Source organism: Mustelus asterias, chromosome 6, assembly GCF_964213995.1.
Source record: "Mustelus asterias chromosome 6, sMusAst1.hap1.1, whole genome shotgun sequence".
NCBI lineage: Eukaryota > Metazoa > Chordata > Chondrichthyes > Carcharhiniformes > Triakidae > Mustelus > Mustelus asterias.
The window spans coordinates 12,561,389-12,577,814 of record NC_135806.1 but is presented as its reverse complement, the minus strand read 5'-3'; the positions used below and the strand labels follow the sequence as shown (position 1 = coordinate 12,577,814).

General features: G+C 45.1%; 1 protein-coding gene across 2 annotated transcripts in view; it reads right to left on the bottom strand.

Moving 5' to 3' along the window:
• The window catches only part of LOC144494771 (choline transporter-like protein 1), a 92,571-nt gene that overhangs the window by 34,794 nt on the left and 41,351 nt on the right, over positions 1 to 16,426 (bottom strand). For both annotated transcript variants that reach the window (XM_078214084.1, XM_078214086.1), the window contains exons 6-7: positions 9,941 to 10,110; positions 1,317 to 1,406 (exon numbers count right to left, since the gene is read on the bottom strand). In XM_078214084.1, the coding sequence (XP_078070210.1) occupies positions 1,317 to 1,406; positions 9,941 to 10,110 (260 nt within the window). The remainder of the gene's footprint in view (positions 1 to 1,316; positions 1,407 to 9,940; positions 10,111 to 16,426) is intronic.

The following is a 16,426-nucleotide window of genomic DNA, read 5'->3' as shown; positions in this document are numbered from 1 at the left end:
GGGAGGTTCCAGGATTAAATCCTTGGATAAACGCGAAATACTGCAGATGCTGGAATCTGAAACAAAAACAGAAAATTCCTGGAAAATCTCAGCAGGTCTGACAGCATCTGTGGAAGTCTCCCACCAGATTAAAGTCCAACAGGTTTATTTGATATCACGAGCTGCTGCTCTTTCATCATTCACCTGATGGACTTTGACCTGGTGTTGTGAGACTTCTTACTGTGCCCATCCCAGTCCAATGCCGGCAACTCCACATCACAGCGTCTGTGGAGAGAGAGTAGAGCCAACGTTTTGAGTCCAGATGACCTTTCGTCAAAGCTCTGATGAAGGGTCATCTAGACTTGAAACATTGGCTTTAAATCCTTGGACATCTCCAGTGGTGATGGTGTGGGTGCGAGAAGAGATATCATGCTGGAGATGGTTTTGATTCAAATGGATAAAGCAGAATGGAATCAAGTGGGCTGGGCTCGGAGGAGATGGGTTGAAGGAAAATGATGCGGATGGCTCCAGTGAGGGCAGGAATTGAGAGAAGCAATGGTACACCAAGTTCGCAGTCTCAGATGATTGATGTAATGTGACTTTGATTAAAATGATTTTAGAACAATGGAAGGGGCTGATACCATTAAATTACATCCAAAATGAAACACTATTGTTGCATCAACAAATCAAGGACCTTTTTTTCCTTCTTCTGGCATCTAAGGGGCGGCACGGTGGCACAGTGGTTAGCACTGCTACCTGACAGAACCAGTGTCCCGGGTTCAATTCCAGCCTTGGGTGACTGTCTGTGTGGAGTTCTCCCCGTATCTGCGTGGGTTTCTTCCAGGTGCTCTGGTTTCCTCCCACAGTCCAAAGATGTGTAGGTTAGGTGGATTGGCCATGGTAAAATTGTCCCTTAGTGTCCCAAGATGTGTGGGTTAGAGGGATTAGTGAGCTAAATATGTGGGGTTTAAGGATAGGGCACGGCTGGAATGCTCTGTTGAGAGAATCAACAGAATCAATGGGCTGACTGGCCTCCTTCTGCACTGTAGGGATTCTGGCCGGAACTCTACCATCTTGCCCGCCACAGAATCGGCACGGGTGAGGGTGCGACAACGGAAATCTCCATTGACCTCAGGCGGGAATTTCCGGTCTCGCCTGAACGCGGCCGTAAAATCCCGCCCTCTATGTTTCTAAGTTCATTCCGGTAATTATCAGAGCACTATATCTGAATCACTATATCCTTTACTACAAGGAACTTGAAAGTTATATATACATACAAAACCCAAATGCTTAGCACAGTTTTAAAAAGTTCTCGTCGCTTACTAGAGTCAACTTACCAATCGAACAAAGGATGGTGAGAATTGCAAGGATCCAAACAAGTACTCGAGAGATGTACCTGATTACAACCATTAACAGCATCGATAAAGCTGTGAAAATATAAAAAGGATTAACACCAAATAACATGCAGAATTGAATTTTAAAGGAACTGCATTACTGATACATAGGGTTCGAATACAAACATTGTATTTGGCGGCATGGTGGCACAGTGGTTAGCACTGCTGCCTCACTGAGTGTAGAGTATCAAAGTTTGCTGATGACACGAAGATGAGTGGGAAAACGAATTGCGTGGAGGACGTGGAAAGTCTGCAGAGAGATTTGGATAGGCTGAGCGAGTGGGCGAGGATCTGGCAGATGGAATATGACGTTGGCAAATGTGAGGTTATCCACTTTGGAAGAAATAATAGTAAATTGGAATATTATTTAAATGGAGAAAAATTACATCATGCTACTGTGCAGAGGGACCTGGGGGTCCTTGTGCACGAATCGCAAAAACTCAGTCTGCAGGTGCAGCAGGTGATCAAGGCGGCGAATGGAATGTTGGCCTTTATCGCGAGGGGGATAGAGTATAAAAGCAGGGAGGTCTTGCTGCAACTGTACAAGGCACTGGTGAGGACGCAACTGGAGTACTGTGTGCAGTATTGGTCCCCTTGTTTGCGAAAGGATATATTGGCCTTGGAGGGAGTGCAGAGAAGGTTCACCAGGTTGATACCAGAGATGAGGGGTGTAGCTTATGAGGAGAGATTGAACAGATTGGGTCTGTACTCGGAGTTTCGAAGGCTGAGGGGTGATCTTATAGAGACATATAAGATAATGAAGGGGCTGGATAGGGTAGAGGTAGAGAGATTCTTTCCACTTAGAAGGGAAACCAGAACTAGAGGGCACAGCCTCAAAATAAGTGGGGGCTAGTTCAGAACAGAGTTGAGGGGGAACTTCTTCTCTCAGAGGGTAGTGAATCTCTGGAATTCTCTGCCCATTGAAGTGGTGGAGGCTACCTCGTTGAATGTGTTTAAATCACGGGTAGTTAGATTTTTGATCGCTAAGGGAATTAAGGGATATGGGGAGCAGGCGGGTAAGTGGAACTGATTCGCTTCAGATCAGCCATGATCTTGTTGAATGGCGGGGCAGGCTCGAGGAGCTAGATGGCCTACTCCTGCTCCTATTTCTTATGTTATGTTCTTATGTTCTCACAGCGCTCGGGACCTGGATTCCATTCCCAGTTTGGGTCAGTGTCTGTGCAGAGTCTGCACGCTCTCCCTGTGTCTGCGTGGGTTTCCTCTGCGTGCACCTGTTTCCTCCCACAGTCCAAAGATGTGCGGGTAAGGTGTATTGGTCATGCTAAATTCTCCCTCAGTGTACCCGAACAAGTGCCGGAGTGTGGTGACTAGGGGATTTTCACAGTAACTTCACTGCAGTGTTAGTGTAAGCCTGCTTGTGACACTAATAAATAAACTTTAAAATTTTACTCAAAAATGTAGAGGTACATTTCTGAACAATTTGAGGACCAAAATATTGTGATTTTGGCAGCAATAGAACAGCAGGTTAGTAGTACACTGACTTCTCCCTTCTGGGAACCTGAACTCCAGACCAGGCCAGAAGGATGGGAAAAACATATCTATGTCCTGCTGCCTCATGGAAGCTTTCACCCAGATCAAGGTTCCTACATCAGAGGCCTTTGACAGTGGAGTCTCCCAAATGGATGCAACAAAAAAGTTGGGGAAAAAAATGGAGTAACTAAAATAAACTTTATTATGGACGGCACGATGGCAGTGGTTAGCACTGCTGCCTCACAGCTCCAGAGACCTGGGTTCGATTCCCGGCTTGGGTCACTGCCTGTGTGGTGTTTGCACGTTCTCCCCGTGTCTGCGTGGGTTTCCTTCAGTTTCCTTCCACATTCCAAAGATGTGTGGGTTAGGTGCATTGGCCATGCTAAATTGCCCCTTAGTGTCCCAGGATGCGCAGGTTAGAGGGATTAACGGGGTAAATATGTGGGGTTACAGGGATGGGGGCCTGGATGGGGTTGTTGTCGGTGCAGACTTGAGTGGTCTCCTTTTGCACTGTAAGGATTCTATGGATTTTATGAAATTAAGGCACTCTATTGGTAAATACAATCAGGCCACATTTTTAAACAGTTTGAAATTTTTGCTTTCTAGCTCTGTTTTGGATACGAAAAATTAAAGTCATAAGAAACAAAATGATGGGCAAAATGACTTCTTACAGTGGTTTAATTGGTTCATCCAACTGGTCATGTTTTCCCTCAAGTTCTTATGCTTCTGAATCAAATTTCTGCACATTCATAGTGCTTCAGCTTTGATTCACAGGTTTATTGTGAACCAACTGGACACAACAGGAAGAGCAAGGGACGTGCAATATTCAACACATTCCTATGAGGTACAAGATGCACGATTATAATATGCAATGTGGAATCCATCAACATTCGCAATTTGCAATGACAGGACCTGCATTTATACGAGTGCGCTTCTGCTATTTTATTAAATTGATGAATACTTGGTCGTCAAAGAGAGGCATGCAGCACAGAAAAAGGCCGTTCAGCCCATCGCATCTGCGCTGGTCAAAGATAAACCACCCAACTATTCTAAATCCTATTTTCCAGCACTTGGCCCACAAGTCTAGCATGCCTTGGCATCTCAAGTGCATATCTAAATGCTTCTTTAAATGTTATGAGGGTCGCTACCTCCACCACCCTTTCCAACAGTGAGTTCCAGATTCCCACCACCTGCTGGGTGAAAACGTTTTTCCTCAAATCCCCTCTGAACCTCCTGTCCCTTGCCTCAAATCTATGCCCCCCGCCCCCCCCCCTCCACCCTAGTCATTGATCCCTCCACCAAGAGGAACAGTTTCACATCATGAGCCACAGGAAAAGATAGACAAGTGGAAAGTGCATCAGAGTAACAGGTATTTAAGTTGGTTCGAAGGTCACGATGGGAGAGCATGGGGATAGGCTGAAAGCCTTTGTTGGTCCCAACCCCAGAATCTTTAGGACAACAATATGGTATGGACACTTAGTACATAAACTGGTTTCTGAGATAAGTCGTGCTTATACAGAGCTTGAAGTAATCCTGCCGTGTTGTGCGCCCCAGTCTCGAGCTACAGCAACGTTCCCACAGAGGGGAGCAGTTATGGCGATGCGGTTTCCAGGTGAACTTATGGGCCCACTAAGACCACCCCAGCAGCAACACAGAGATGAGAAAGACTGACTGAGAAAACACTAGAAGTAGGATCTGGTAGAGACAACCAAGGATCCTCACGTAAGAGAAATGATCCTTAATGTCCTGAGTCACGTCATGTTGTTTAGACCAGTGCCACCTAGTTTAAAGGCTCAGATAATTGTGGGCGGCACGGTGGCACAGTGGTTAGCACTGCTGCTTCACAGCACCAAGGACCTGGGTTCGATTCCTGGCTTGGGTCACTGTCTGAGCGGAGTTTGCATGTTCTCCCCATGTCTGTGTGGGTTTCCTCCGGTTTCCTCCCACAATCTGAAAGACGCTCTGGTTAGGTGCATAGGCCATGCTAAATTCTCCCTCAGTGTACCCGAACAGGCGCCGGAGTGTGGCGATAGGGGATTTTCACAGTAACTTCATTGCAATGTTAATGTAAGCCTACTTGTGATTAATGAATAAACTTTAAATAGGCTAATTTAAGCATGATCAAGGTACATTGGTTTGCATCAAATAGGAGATTCACAGCCTTCATTTGCACACACCCTTTTCCCCTCTATATGGCCTGTTCCCAAATAATGACAGACTCCAGGCCTTCAGATTAGCATTCTAAAAAAAAACTGACCTTCTCCATATTGTTCCTTGATCCCAGATGCCGAGACCCCCAACCATATCCAAGTGCCTCCACACCAACGTACTCTCTTCGCTCATGTTCCCCAGACTCTACCAGTTTAACCAGTGTTTCTGAAGCTTGCAATCCCACCCCTCCCCAGTTGAGAGCATAGCTGCCACACACTGCACCACCCTCCTGATACTCCCAGATCCACACATGGGAAGGGGCTAACGAGAAGCCAGATGGAAGGTAGGATTTACCCAAAATGGGAAGACTGGATACAAGTATTGAAATCTTTATATCGATTATACATTTATATTACATAGAGACCCTTTGGCCCATCGAGTCTGCACAGACACGCGAGAAACACCCAACCTCCCACATTTACTAGCACTTGGCCCATAACCTTGAATGTTAATAGAACATATATGCACATATTAATGAACAGAATCGGAATTATTTTAAATTTACTTCAACTTTTAGCTGTCAATGAGCTAAAGTTGCTACAACTTAACCGTGAGTTCATTTGAGTTGCCATTAGCTAATAAGTTACAAAAGAGGAGAGAGATCAGAGCATGGACTTTAGCTCCAGTGGGAGTTTAACCTTGATTGTAAGAAGTTAATAAGCTTGTTTATTGGAAGTTTGCTACTGGTTGAAAGGATTTAACCCAATTAATTAAGAATATGAACCTTTGCCAAGAACAAGACAGCAAAAGGAGAAACACTACATGCAGAAAATAATGCAACTAGCCTTGCGGCTGCTTTTGTATCAAGCTAAAACTTTGAGACTGCTTCTTTCAAGCTGGGAAAACACTAGCACATATACATTAATTGATCCTCAATAGTTAGCACTGCTGCCTCACAGTGCCAGGGACCCGGATTCAATTCTGCCCTTGGGTGACGGGCTGTATGGAACTTGCACATTGTCAGCATGGGTTTCCTCCTGGAGGCCCGGTTTCCTCCCAGAGTCCAAAGGTGTGCAGGTTAAGTGGCTAGGCCATGCTAACTTGCCTCTTAGTACCCCAAGATGTGTAGATTAGGGGGATTAGTGGGGTAAATGCATGGGATTGTGGGCATAGGGCCTGAGGTGGTAAGATGCTCTGTCAGAGAATTGATGCAGACTCAATGGGCCAAATGGCCTCCTTCTGCACTGTAGGGGTTCTACGATTCTATGAATTATCAAAAGATTGCCAAAAAAGCTGGTAACATACATCAAAGGTTAGTTTGTCCCTAAATTTCTCTAAATTTAGCCTCTAGTTGAAGAGAGGTCAGACCTTGCGGTCATTGATCACGAGAGTAGAGTTCTTAGATCAGAACTCCTCATGCTTAACCGAGCCAAGATAAAACTGTGCTTTATACTTCTATTGCGAGTATAATTTTAGTATATTGTCTGTTCGTGATATCCTATTTTTATTTTTTGGTGCATTTGTTATTCTGCATTTTTTTCAGGTGCATTAGATTATTTTACACATTGTAATATTGCAACCCTTACCACAATCTAATTTAAGCTTAAATCTTTAAAAAATCACATTGAGTCTACAACTTTTACACTCTTTACATCTCAGGACCTGAACTTCCCCAGAATTCTTAAAAAGGGGAATTCTATGTACTGAGAGTAGTTAACGCAGGTGCTATTCTGGCTATAATATACCTATCAAGTATATTTTATTCAGAGCTGTCTTAGATTAGCATAAATACTCCCCTGCGAGGGAGGATATTCTATTTTAAGACCAAGTCTAGAACTAGTATAGCTGACTAATCTCTCTCACTCATTTAAAGTCACCCCTAGTCAAGGATTAAGAATAAAGAAATTCGGCTGATTAAATTTACCGTGGAGGATAAAAATAGCAGAACGGTTGCACATACTGATATTATTTAGATTCTTAAAGCTAGGCAGCAAATAAATGTAGGAGTAGGAAACTCTTCTAATGTGGTGTGCAATAAATGGGCTATTATTGATACTCTGCCGATCAAGGAAAGGGCATTTGCACTTAATATCAGAAGAAAAAAAATAGTGTTTTTGGAACAGCATACCTCACATCAATGAAGTGGGAATGTTTCTGGATAACATTCCAAAAAGGCAGCACACTCAGGAGCAAGGAAACTGCAAGTTATGGAACTGTCCAAAAGTTAGCGTTGGACAAGGAGGTTGTGGACAGTGATAGCAGTGACTCCATTCAAAAGGGAGGTGACCCTGAACAACAATGCAGCACAGTGGAGCAAGGACCTTTAACAGGGCAAAAGGTCGATAGTCTGTCAGAAGTAGTAAGGGATGGTGGCACACTGCTGCCTCACATCGCCAAGGACCTGGGTTCGATTCCAGCCTTGGGTCACTGTCTGTGTAGAATTTGCACTTTCTCCGTGTCTGCGTGGGTTTCCTCCCACAGTCCAAAGATGTGTAGGTTAGATAGGTTGGCTGTCGTAAATGCGCAGGGTTATGGGGATTGTGGGGGGGGGGGGGTCTTTCGGAGAGCCAGTGCAGATTTGATGGACTGAATGGCCTCCTTCTGCACTGTAGGGATTCTGTGGATAGTTTAGGTATCCTCATCGGAACATAGGACCAGAAGTAGCCCATTTGGCCTTGCAAGCTTGCTTCAATTATTTGCAATTGTTGCAGGTATCAGTCTTCCCATGTCCATCCAAAGGAGAACATTATTTTTGTTCATTCATGGGATGCAGGAATTGCTGGTTAGTCCAGCCTTTATTGCCCAATTAGGAACATCCCGAATTGCTCTCAAGGTGGTGGTGGAGGGCCACCTTTTTGAACCACTGCAGTCTATGTGGTGTATGGACATCAACAGTCTGTTAGGAAGGGAGCTGCAAGATTTTGACCCAGCGACACTCAAGACATTCAATTCCAGGTCAGGATGGTGCGTGACTTGGAGGGGAACTTGCAGGTGGTCGTGTTCCCATGCATCTGCTGTCCTTATCTTTCTAGATGGTAATGGTCATGGGTTTGAAAGATGTGTGAAAGGAGCCTTGTTGAGTTGCTGCAATGCATGCGGTAGATGATGCACTGATTTTCAATGACAGCAGTGTTGTATTTCACAGGAATTGAAGAATTTGAACTATAAGCAACGCCCGAACAAGAACTTGAACCCTGAACTCTCTAAGGTGATAGACAAGTGGGCCGCTATGTCCTTGATGGTGTTGAGTTTCTTGAGTAGTTTTGGAGCTGTATTCATCCAGACAAGCGGAGAGTATTCCTTCACACTCCTGACTTGTGTCTTGTAGATAAGTGGTCAGACTTTGGGGAGTCAGGAGGAGAGTTACTCGCCTTAACTGAAAAGCTGGAAAGGCAATGATAAACTTGGAAGTCATGGTGCAATGCCACAGACATAAGTGCATTTTGAAATTTAAAAAAGAGTTAAGTATTAGACTGGGAAACAAGATATCAGGAGTGATCATCTCCAGTTTGCTACATTCTGAACAGGGTAGAGGGGAATAGTTTGACGACAGGACTAGTTGAAGAGGAAAGGGTCTGCTTATTTTTAGGACATTGAGGTAATTACTGCAACAAGTCATGGTCACATCAAAGGGAGAGCAGCAGGTCCATTTTAATTCCTTTAAATAGTACAACAACCTTTCCTGACAATCTGCACTTCCTCAGCTTCGATTAACCTGCAAGCTTCGAATTTACACATCAACTTGCTTTGATTATAACTAGTCTCAAAATGTATTATAACATTCGGTTTCAAAACAGGAACGTTTAGAGGAACTATAAAGAAAATGGACATTTGTTGAAAATCTGAATATAATCCAAGGAGCAGGGACATTCTCCCTGGTGTCCTTGCCAACATTTATCCCTGGACCAATTCCACAACACAGATCATCTGGTCATTATCATGTTTCTGTTTGCACAAATTTGCTGTTCACAAATTCATTGCTGTAGTGTAGAAAATGCAGCAACGACTACACTTCAGAAGTATTTAATTATTAGCCAAAACATGAGGACTATCTAAGGTTATCGAACTGCAGAGAGAAAGAAATCTTTACATTTTTATTTTAGAGAAACGTAAAGGACTGGAAAATGCTCGGCAGGTCTGGCAGCATCTGTGGAGGAAGAAACAGAGTTAACGTTTTGTGTCCAATATGACTTTTTCTATTCCAAAGTAGAGTCATATTGGACTCCAACTTTTAATGGCTTCTCTCTCTCCACAAGTACTGCCAACCAAAGATTTTTTCTTCAGCAATTATGGTTTTATTTCAGATCTCCAGCATCTGCAGTATTTTTGCTTTTACCATTTCTCTGTTCTATCTCTACCACTATCTCTAATAACATAAAATCGGGCATCAATGAATAATGCCACGGGAAATGTAGTCTCAAACGTAATGAATTCTGGCTTTGATTTTTGCCCAGTTCTATCAGCATGCTGATCCATCCTACTCTACAGGTAGTTATCAGACAAGAGCTCAAGTTGCAATCGACATCTCTACACCACGTCAATCATTTGCTGGTTCCACATTTCCATTCAAAATGCCCCAAGTAGTACAGAAATCACATTTATGACAAATGAATAGGAAACATAAACAGTAAATAAAAGTGGAACAAATGGCTTCTGGGTTAAAGATACAAGAAGAGAATACATTTATTGAATGCCTGCGGCCATTCATAAAAAACTTTCAATCAGTTGAGACAGTCATTCCTAATATCAAACTAACATTTGTAACGAACGACAGAATGCAAAATAAACAGGGTGTACATTACTTGGGATAATATTAGTTGCAAAATATAATTAAAGCACTTAAGTTAAATTTAATTACTCAATATTGCAACTCCGGATTCAATATTGTTTTCTTTATAATAAAGGATGTATTCAAGAATCATTACCTAGAGATAAAAAGCAAAGTCCCACTATAATTTCTTTGCTGGTCATTACTCCAGTAATCACTCTCTGCAAGATACTATTGTCACTGATGAAGTTGGTGAGGGCTTTAATAAACTTTTCAAGGCAGCCAGTTCCATCTGGGATACAACGATGGAAGTATGGGATAGGTTTACTGGTGTAAAACAAAAAGACAAAAAAAATGGAATGTCAAACCAATATCAATAATGGAGATGACTGACGGCAGTGATAAGGCACAAGTACACTTCTAACAACAATGTATTTAATAAATATTAAACCTGTAACTGGTCCTCCACATCATTCCTTATTAAATTGCAAAATATTCAGCAAATTCAAAATGAGCTTGCATGTTTTGTTTTCCTTGAACTCCGTTTTCATTTGTAGTGGGAGCAATAAAATTGCACACAGCGTAACATCTTATAAATCCATCATAAAGCATGTTAATGCAGTACAAAATAGTCCATCATATTTTCTCCAAAGGAAAGTTTCAAATAATGAGCCCATTAATATGTTAATTATCAACCTAAATGACTCAAGAGGCACCGGAGAGAAGCAGCTCATATCTCCAGTTCCATGCTTCACACTGCCTACAAGATGTGAAACAGTAACCACGTGGCACTCATTGAACTCAGTACGATTCGAATGACAAAGATTTTTGATGGCTTGTTTTTGTAGTAAAGCACCTCATAAATTGGATAAGTCGAGCGTTATACCACCAGTCTGTCCTCTATACAATTCTCATGGGTAATTAGCTCACCTGCGAATAAATCCCATTTGAGCCTCAATGCTTAACCCTGATTGTGTTGTATTAACCACCCTTCCGAGTAGACTAGTGGGCTTCCCACATGGTCTCAGATGCACGCCATGATTAAGCAATAATTGTTGGTCCCTTGGCATATTATTGCAGTTACAACATACAGACAGACAGGCGCATGGTTCAGATCGCATGAGAGTCTGCTGGCGGCATCATTTTGTCATCAAACACAATTTGAGCTAATTGGTTTCTGATCACAGCAAAATATTAGGTCAGAAGAAAGTCTAAGTCATTACAGGGATGGGAGGTCATTGATGTGGAGAATGGACAATAAGAAGTCTCACAACACCAGGTTAAAGTCCAACAGTCCAATAAACCTGTTGGACTTTAACCTGGTGCTGTGAGACTTCTTACTGTGTTTACCCCAGTCCAACGCCGGCATCTCCACATTGAGAATGGACAGACCAGGAGAGATGAAAGAACCCGCGGGGAATTACTGAGTTAATTATAACAAGAGTCAGAGGATGACTCATCAACTGCATGTAAATACAATGCAAGGGAAACTACTTGGGCATGAACACAATTTTGGGAGAAAGATCTTATACTAGTAAATGGTCCTGGCGTTGTCAAAGATGATGGCAAGTGGATTATCAAACCAGTCAGCACGGGTTTTGGAGATACATAACAAGGGTAAGATATTTATTTAAACAGAATAACTAAAACAGAAGTGGCTTCGTGGCAACGAAAACATTCAAATAAGGAAATAGCTATTTGGGAGTTGATAGCTTTGTTAGCTAACTCTGAAAGGCAATAGGACAGTGGCTTTAAGAGTAGGAGGTCCACTTGGTGATGGAATAAATGCAAACTAAGTTGCAAAATCCAGGGAAATGGCTCGGTAGAAGATTAACCAAACTGAAATTCAGAAGGCATGCATACCTCAGCAACAGGGATATCATCGAGGCAATCAACATGATTAGGGTGGCACGGTGGCCCAGTGGTTAGCACTGCTGCCTCACAGTGCCAGGGACCCCGGTGCAATTCTGGCCTCGGGTCACTATCTGAATGGAGTTTGCACGTTCTCCCCGTGTCTGCGTGGGTTTCCTCCAGGTGCTCCGGTTTCCTCCCACACTCCAAAGATATGCAGGTTCGGTGGATTGGCCATGCTAAATCGACCCTTAGTGTCGGGGGACTAGCAAGGTAAATAGGTGGGGTGACAGATATAGGGCCTGGGTGCGACTGGCGTTGATGCAGTCTCGATGGGCCAAATGGCCTTCTTCTGCACTGTAGGGATTCCCGTGATTCTGTGATAACAGAATGCAGAGTGTGGAAAATCCAACACGTGAACAACACTATCATTGGTCATAGTAAAACATCAGAGCAAAGTAGTGGCGTCAAGATTTGTGTCAGAGTTTCATAGAATCGCTACAGTGCAGAAGGGAGGTCATTTGGCCCAATGATGTGCCCCTTAATAATAAGTACTCCTGTCTGAGTACTACTGGGGTGGACAGCCCACCTGGGGGAAGCAGCGGTGGCAGTGTCTCTGGAGCTGAGCCTGGCCCAGTAGTGCAAAAGGGTAAGGAAAGGAGGGTAGTGCTAATTGGGGACTCTACGGTGAGGGGGTCAGATAGGCGTTTTTGCGGACACAGACGGGACTCTCGGATGGTGGTTTGTCTCCCTGGTGCAGGGGTCCGGGATGTCTCTGGTCGAGTCCCAGAAATCCTGAAGGGGGAGGGAGAGGAGCCGAAGGTCGTGATGCATATAGGTACTGCTGACATAGGTAGGAAGAGGGAAGGGGTCATGAAAAGAGAATATAGGGAGTTAGGTAGACAGCTGAGAAAGAGGAATGCAAAGGTAGTAATCTCGGGATTGCTGCCTGTGCCGCGGGAGAGTGAGAACAGGAATCGGTGGAGAATGAATGCGTGGCTGAGGGACTGGAGCAAGGGACAAGGATTTGGGTACTTGGATCATTGGGACCTCTTCAGGGGCAGGTGTGACCTGTTTAAAAAAGACGGGTGGCACTTGAATCCCAGGGGGACCAATATCCTGGCGGGAAGGTTGGCTAAGGCTACTGGAGAGACTTTAAACTAGAAAGGTTGGGGGGAGGGAATCGAAATGAGGGGACTGAGAGCGAGGAGGTTAGCTCGCAAATAGATAAGGAATGTAAACAGGGTAAGAGGGAGGTTAGACGAGTGATGGAGAAGGGAAGTGCTCAGGCTGAAGGTCTGAGATGTGTCTATTTTAATGCCAGGAGTGTAGTGAATAAAGTGGATGAGCTTAGAGCGTGGATTGCTGCTTCGAATTGTGATGTGGTGGCCATTACGGAGACTTGGACGTCTCAGGGACAGGACTGGGTGCTTCAGGTGCCGGGTTTTAGATGTTTCAGGAAGGACAGGGAGGGAGGCAAGAGAGGGGGGGGGAGTGGCACTGTTGATCAGGGATAGTGTCACGGCTGTAGAGAAGGTGGACGCCGTGGAGGGATTGACTACGGAGTCTCTGTGGGTGGAGGTTAGGAACAGGAAGGGGTCGGTAACGTTGCTGGGTGTTTTCTATAGGCCGCCCAATAGTAACAGAGATGTTGAGGAGCAGATGGGGAAACAAATCCTGGAGAGATGTAGGAATAACAGAGTTGTCATGATGGGAGATTTTAATTTCCCAAACATAGATTGGAATATCCCTAGGGCTAGGGGTTTGGATGGAGAGGAGTTTGTTAGGTGTGTCCAGGAGAGTTTCCTGACACAGTATGTGGATAAGCCGACTAGAGGAGAGGCTGTACTTGATCTGGTGCTGGCTAATGAACCTGGACAGGTGGAGGATCTCTCGGTGGGTGAGCATCTTGGGGATAGCGATCATAATTCTATCTCCTTCACGATAGCATTGGAAAGAGATAGGATCAGGCAGGCTAGGAAAGTGTTTCTCTGGAGTAAAGGGAAATACAGTGTCATCAGGGAGGAAATTAGACGGGTAAATTGGAAGGAGGCATTCTTGGGGAAAAGTACCGAAGGAAAGTGGAGGATTTTCAAGGAATGTTTGTCTGGAGCTCTGCATGACAACGTTCCGATGAGACAGGGGGGTGTTGGTAGGGTACGGGAACCGTGGTGCACGAAGGTTGTGATGAACCTGGTGAATAAGAAAAGAGAGGCGTACAGAAGGTTCAGAGAGCTAGGAGGTGTTAAGGATTTAGAGGAGTATACGGGATGTAGGAAGGAGCTTAAGAAGGAAATTAGGAGAGCGAGAAGGGGTCATGAGAAGGCCTTGGCGGGTAAGATTAAGGAGAATCCCAAGGCTTTCTACAAATATGTCAAGAGTAAAAGGATGAGATGTGAAGGCATAGGACCCTTAAAAGGTGAAGGGAGAAAAGTTTGTGCGGAACCGTTAGAAATGGCGGAGCTGCTTAATGAATACTTTACCTCGGTATTCACGGTGGAAAGGGATCTGGGTGGTTGTACTGCTGGTTTGCGGTGGACAGAAAGGATCGAGCATGTGGACATAAAGAAAGAGGATGTGTTGGAACTATTGAATGGCATTAAGGTTGGTAAGTCGCCGGGACCGGATGGGATGTACCCCAGGTTACTGTGGGAGGCGAGGGAGGAGATTGCGGAGCCTTTGGCGATGATCTTTGCATCGTCGATGGAGACGGGAGGGGTTCCGGAGGATTGGAGGATTGCAGATGTGGTCCCTATATTCAAGAAAGGGAACAGGGACAGCCCGGGAAATTACCGACCGGTGAGTCTAACCTCAGTGGTTGGTAAGTTGATGGAGAGGATCCTGAGAGACAGGATTTATGATCATCTAGAGAAGTTTAGTATGATCAAAAGTAGTCAGCACGGCTTTGTCAAGGGCAGGTCGTGCCTTACGAGCCTGGTTGAGTTCTTTGAAAATGTGACCAAACACATTGACGAAGGAAGAGCGGTGGATGTGGTCTATATGGACTTCAGCAAGGCGTTCGATAAGGTCCCCCATGCAAGACTTCTTGAGAAAGTGAGAGGGCATGGGATCCAAGGGGCTGTTGCCTTGTGGATCCAGAACTGGCTTGCCTGCAGAAGGCAGAGAGTGGCTGTGGAGGGGTCTTTCTCTGCATGGAGGTCAGTGACCAGTGGAGTGCCCCAGGGATCTGTTCTGGGACCCTTGCTGTTTGTCATTTTCATAAATGACCTGGATGAGGAAGTGGAGGGATGGGTTGGTAAGTTTGCTGACGACACCAAGGTAGGTGGTGTTGTGGATAGTTTGGAGGGATGTCAGAAGTTGCAGCGAGACATAGATAGAATGCAAGACTGGGCGGAGAAGTGGCAGATGGACTTCAACCCGGATAAGTGTGTGGTGATCCATTTTGGCAGATCCAATGGGATGAAGCAGCAGTATAATATGAAGGGTACCATTCTTAGCAGTGTAGAGGATCAGAAGGACCTTGGGGTCCGGGTCCATAGGACTCTTAAATCGGCCTCGCAGGTGGAGGATGCGGTCAAGAAGGCGTACGGCGTACTGGCCTTCATTAATCGAGGGATTGAGTTTAGGAGTCGGGAGATAATGCTGCAGCTTTATAGGACCCTGGTTAGACCCCACTTGGAGTACTGCGCGCAGTTCTGGTCACCTCATTACAGGAAAGATGTTGAAGCCATTGAAAGGGTGCAGAGGAGATTTACAAGGATGTTGCCTGGATTGGGGGGCATGCCTTATGAGGATAGGTTGAGGGAGCTTGGTCTCTTCTCCCTGGAGAGACGAAGGATGAGAGGTGACATGATAGAGGTTTACAAGATGTTGAGAGGTCTGGATAGGGTAGACTCTCAGAGGCTATTTCCAAGGGCTGAAATGGTTGCTACGAGAGGACACAGGTTTAAGGTGCTGGGGGGTAGGTACAGAGGAGATGTCAGGGGTAAGTTTTTCACTCAGAGGGTGGTGGGTGAGTGGAATCGGCTGACGTCGGTGGTGGTGGAGGCAAACTCGTTGGGGTCTTTTAAGAGACTTCTGGATGAGTACATGGGATTTAATGGGATTGAGGGCTATAGATAGGCCTAGAGGTGGGGATGTGATCGGCGCAACTTGTGGGCCGAAGGGCCTGTTTGTGCTGTGGCTTTCTATGTTCTATGTTCTATGAGTCTGCACCGATTCATCGACAGAGCATCTTACCCAGGCTCACCCCTATCCCTGTATCCCCATAAACTGCACAAGTGGGACAGCACAGCAAGTGGTTAACACTGCTGCCTCACAGTGTCAGGGACACGGGTTCGATTCCCGGCTTGGGTCACTGTCTGTGCAGAGCTTGCTCCTCCGCCCCATGTTAGAGTGGGTTTCCTCCGGGTTCTCTGGTTTCCTCCCACATTTCGAAAGACGTGCTGGTTAGGTGCATTGGCCGTGCTAAATTCTCCCTCAGTGTACCCAAACAGGCGCCAGAGTGTGGCGACTCGGGGATTTTCACAGTAACTTCGTTGCAATGTGAATGTAAGCCTACTTGTGACAAATAAACAAACTTTAGCTTTATCTTTGGACACTTTGGACACTTAAGGAGCAGCTTAGCGTGGCACGGTCAAATCCACCTAACCTGCACATCTTTGGACTGTGGGAAGAAACAGGAGCACCCGGAGGAAACCCACACACATACAGGGAGAACATGCAAACTCCACACAGACAGTGGCCCAACGATAGAATTGAACCTGGGTCCCTGGCTAGTTTTGTGCTTTTGCAACATCTATTAGCCCTTCAGAACACAGGAAATTTTTAA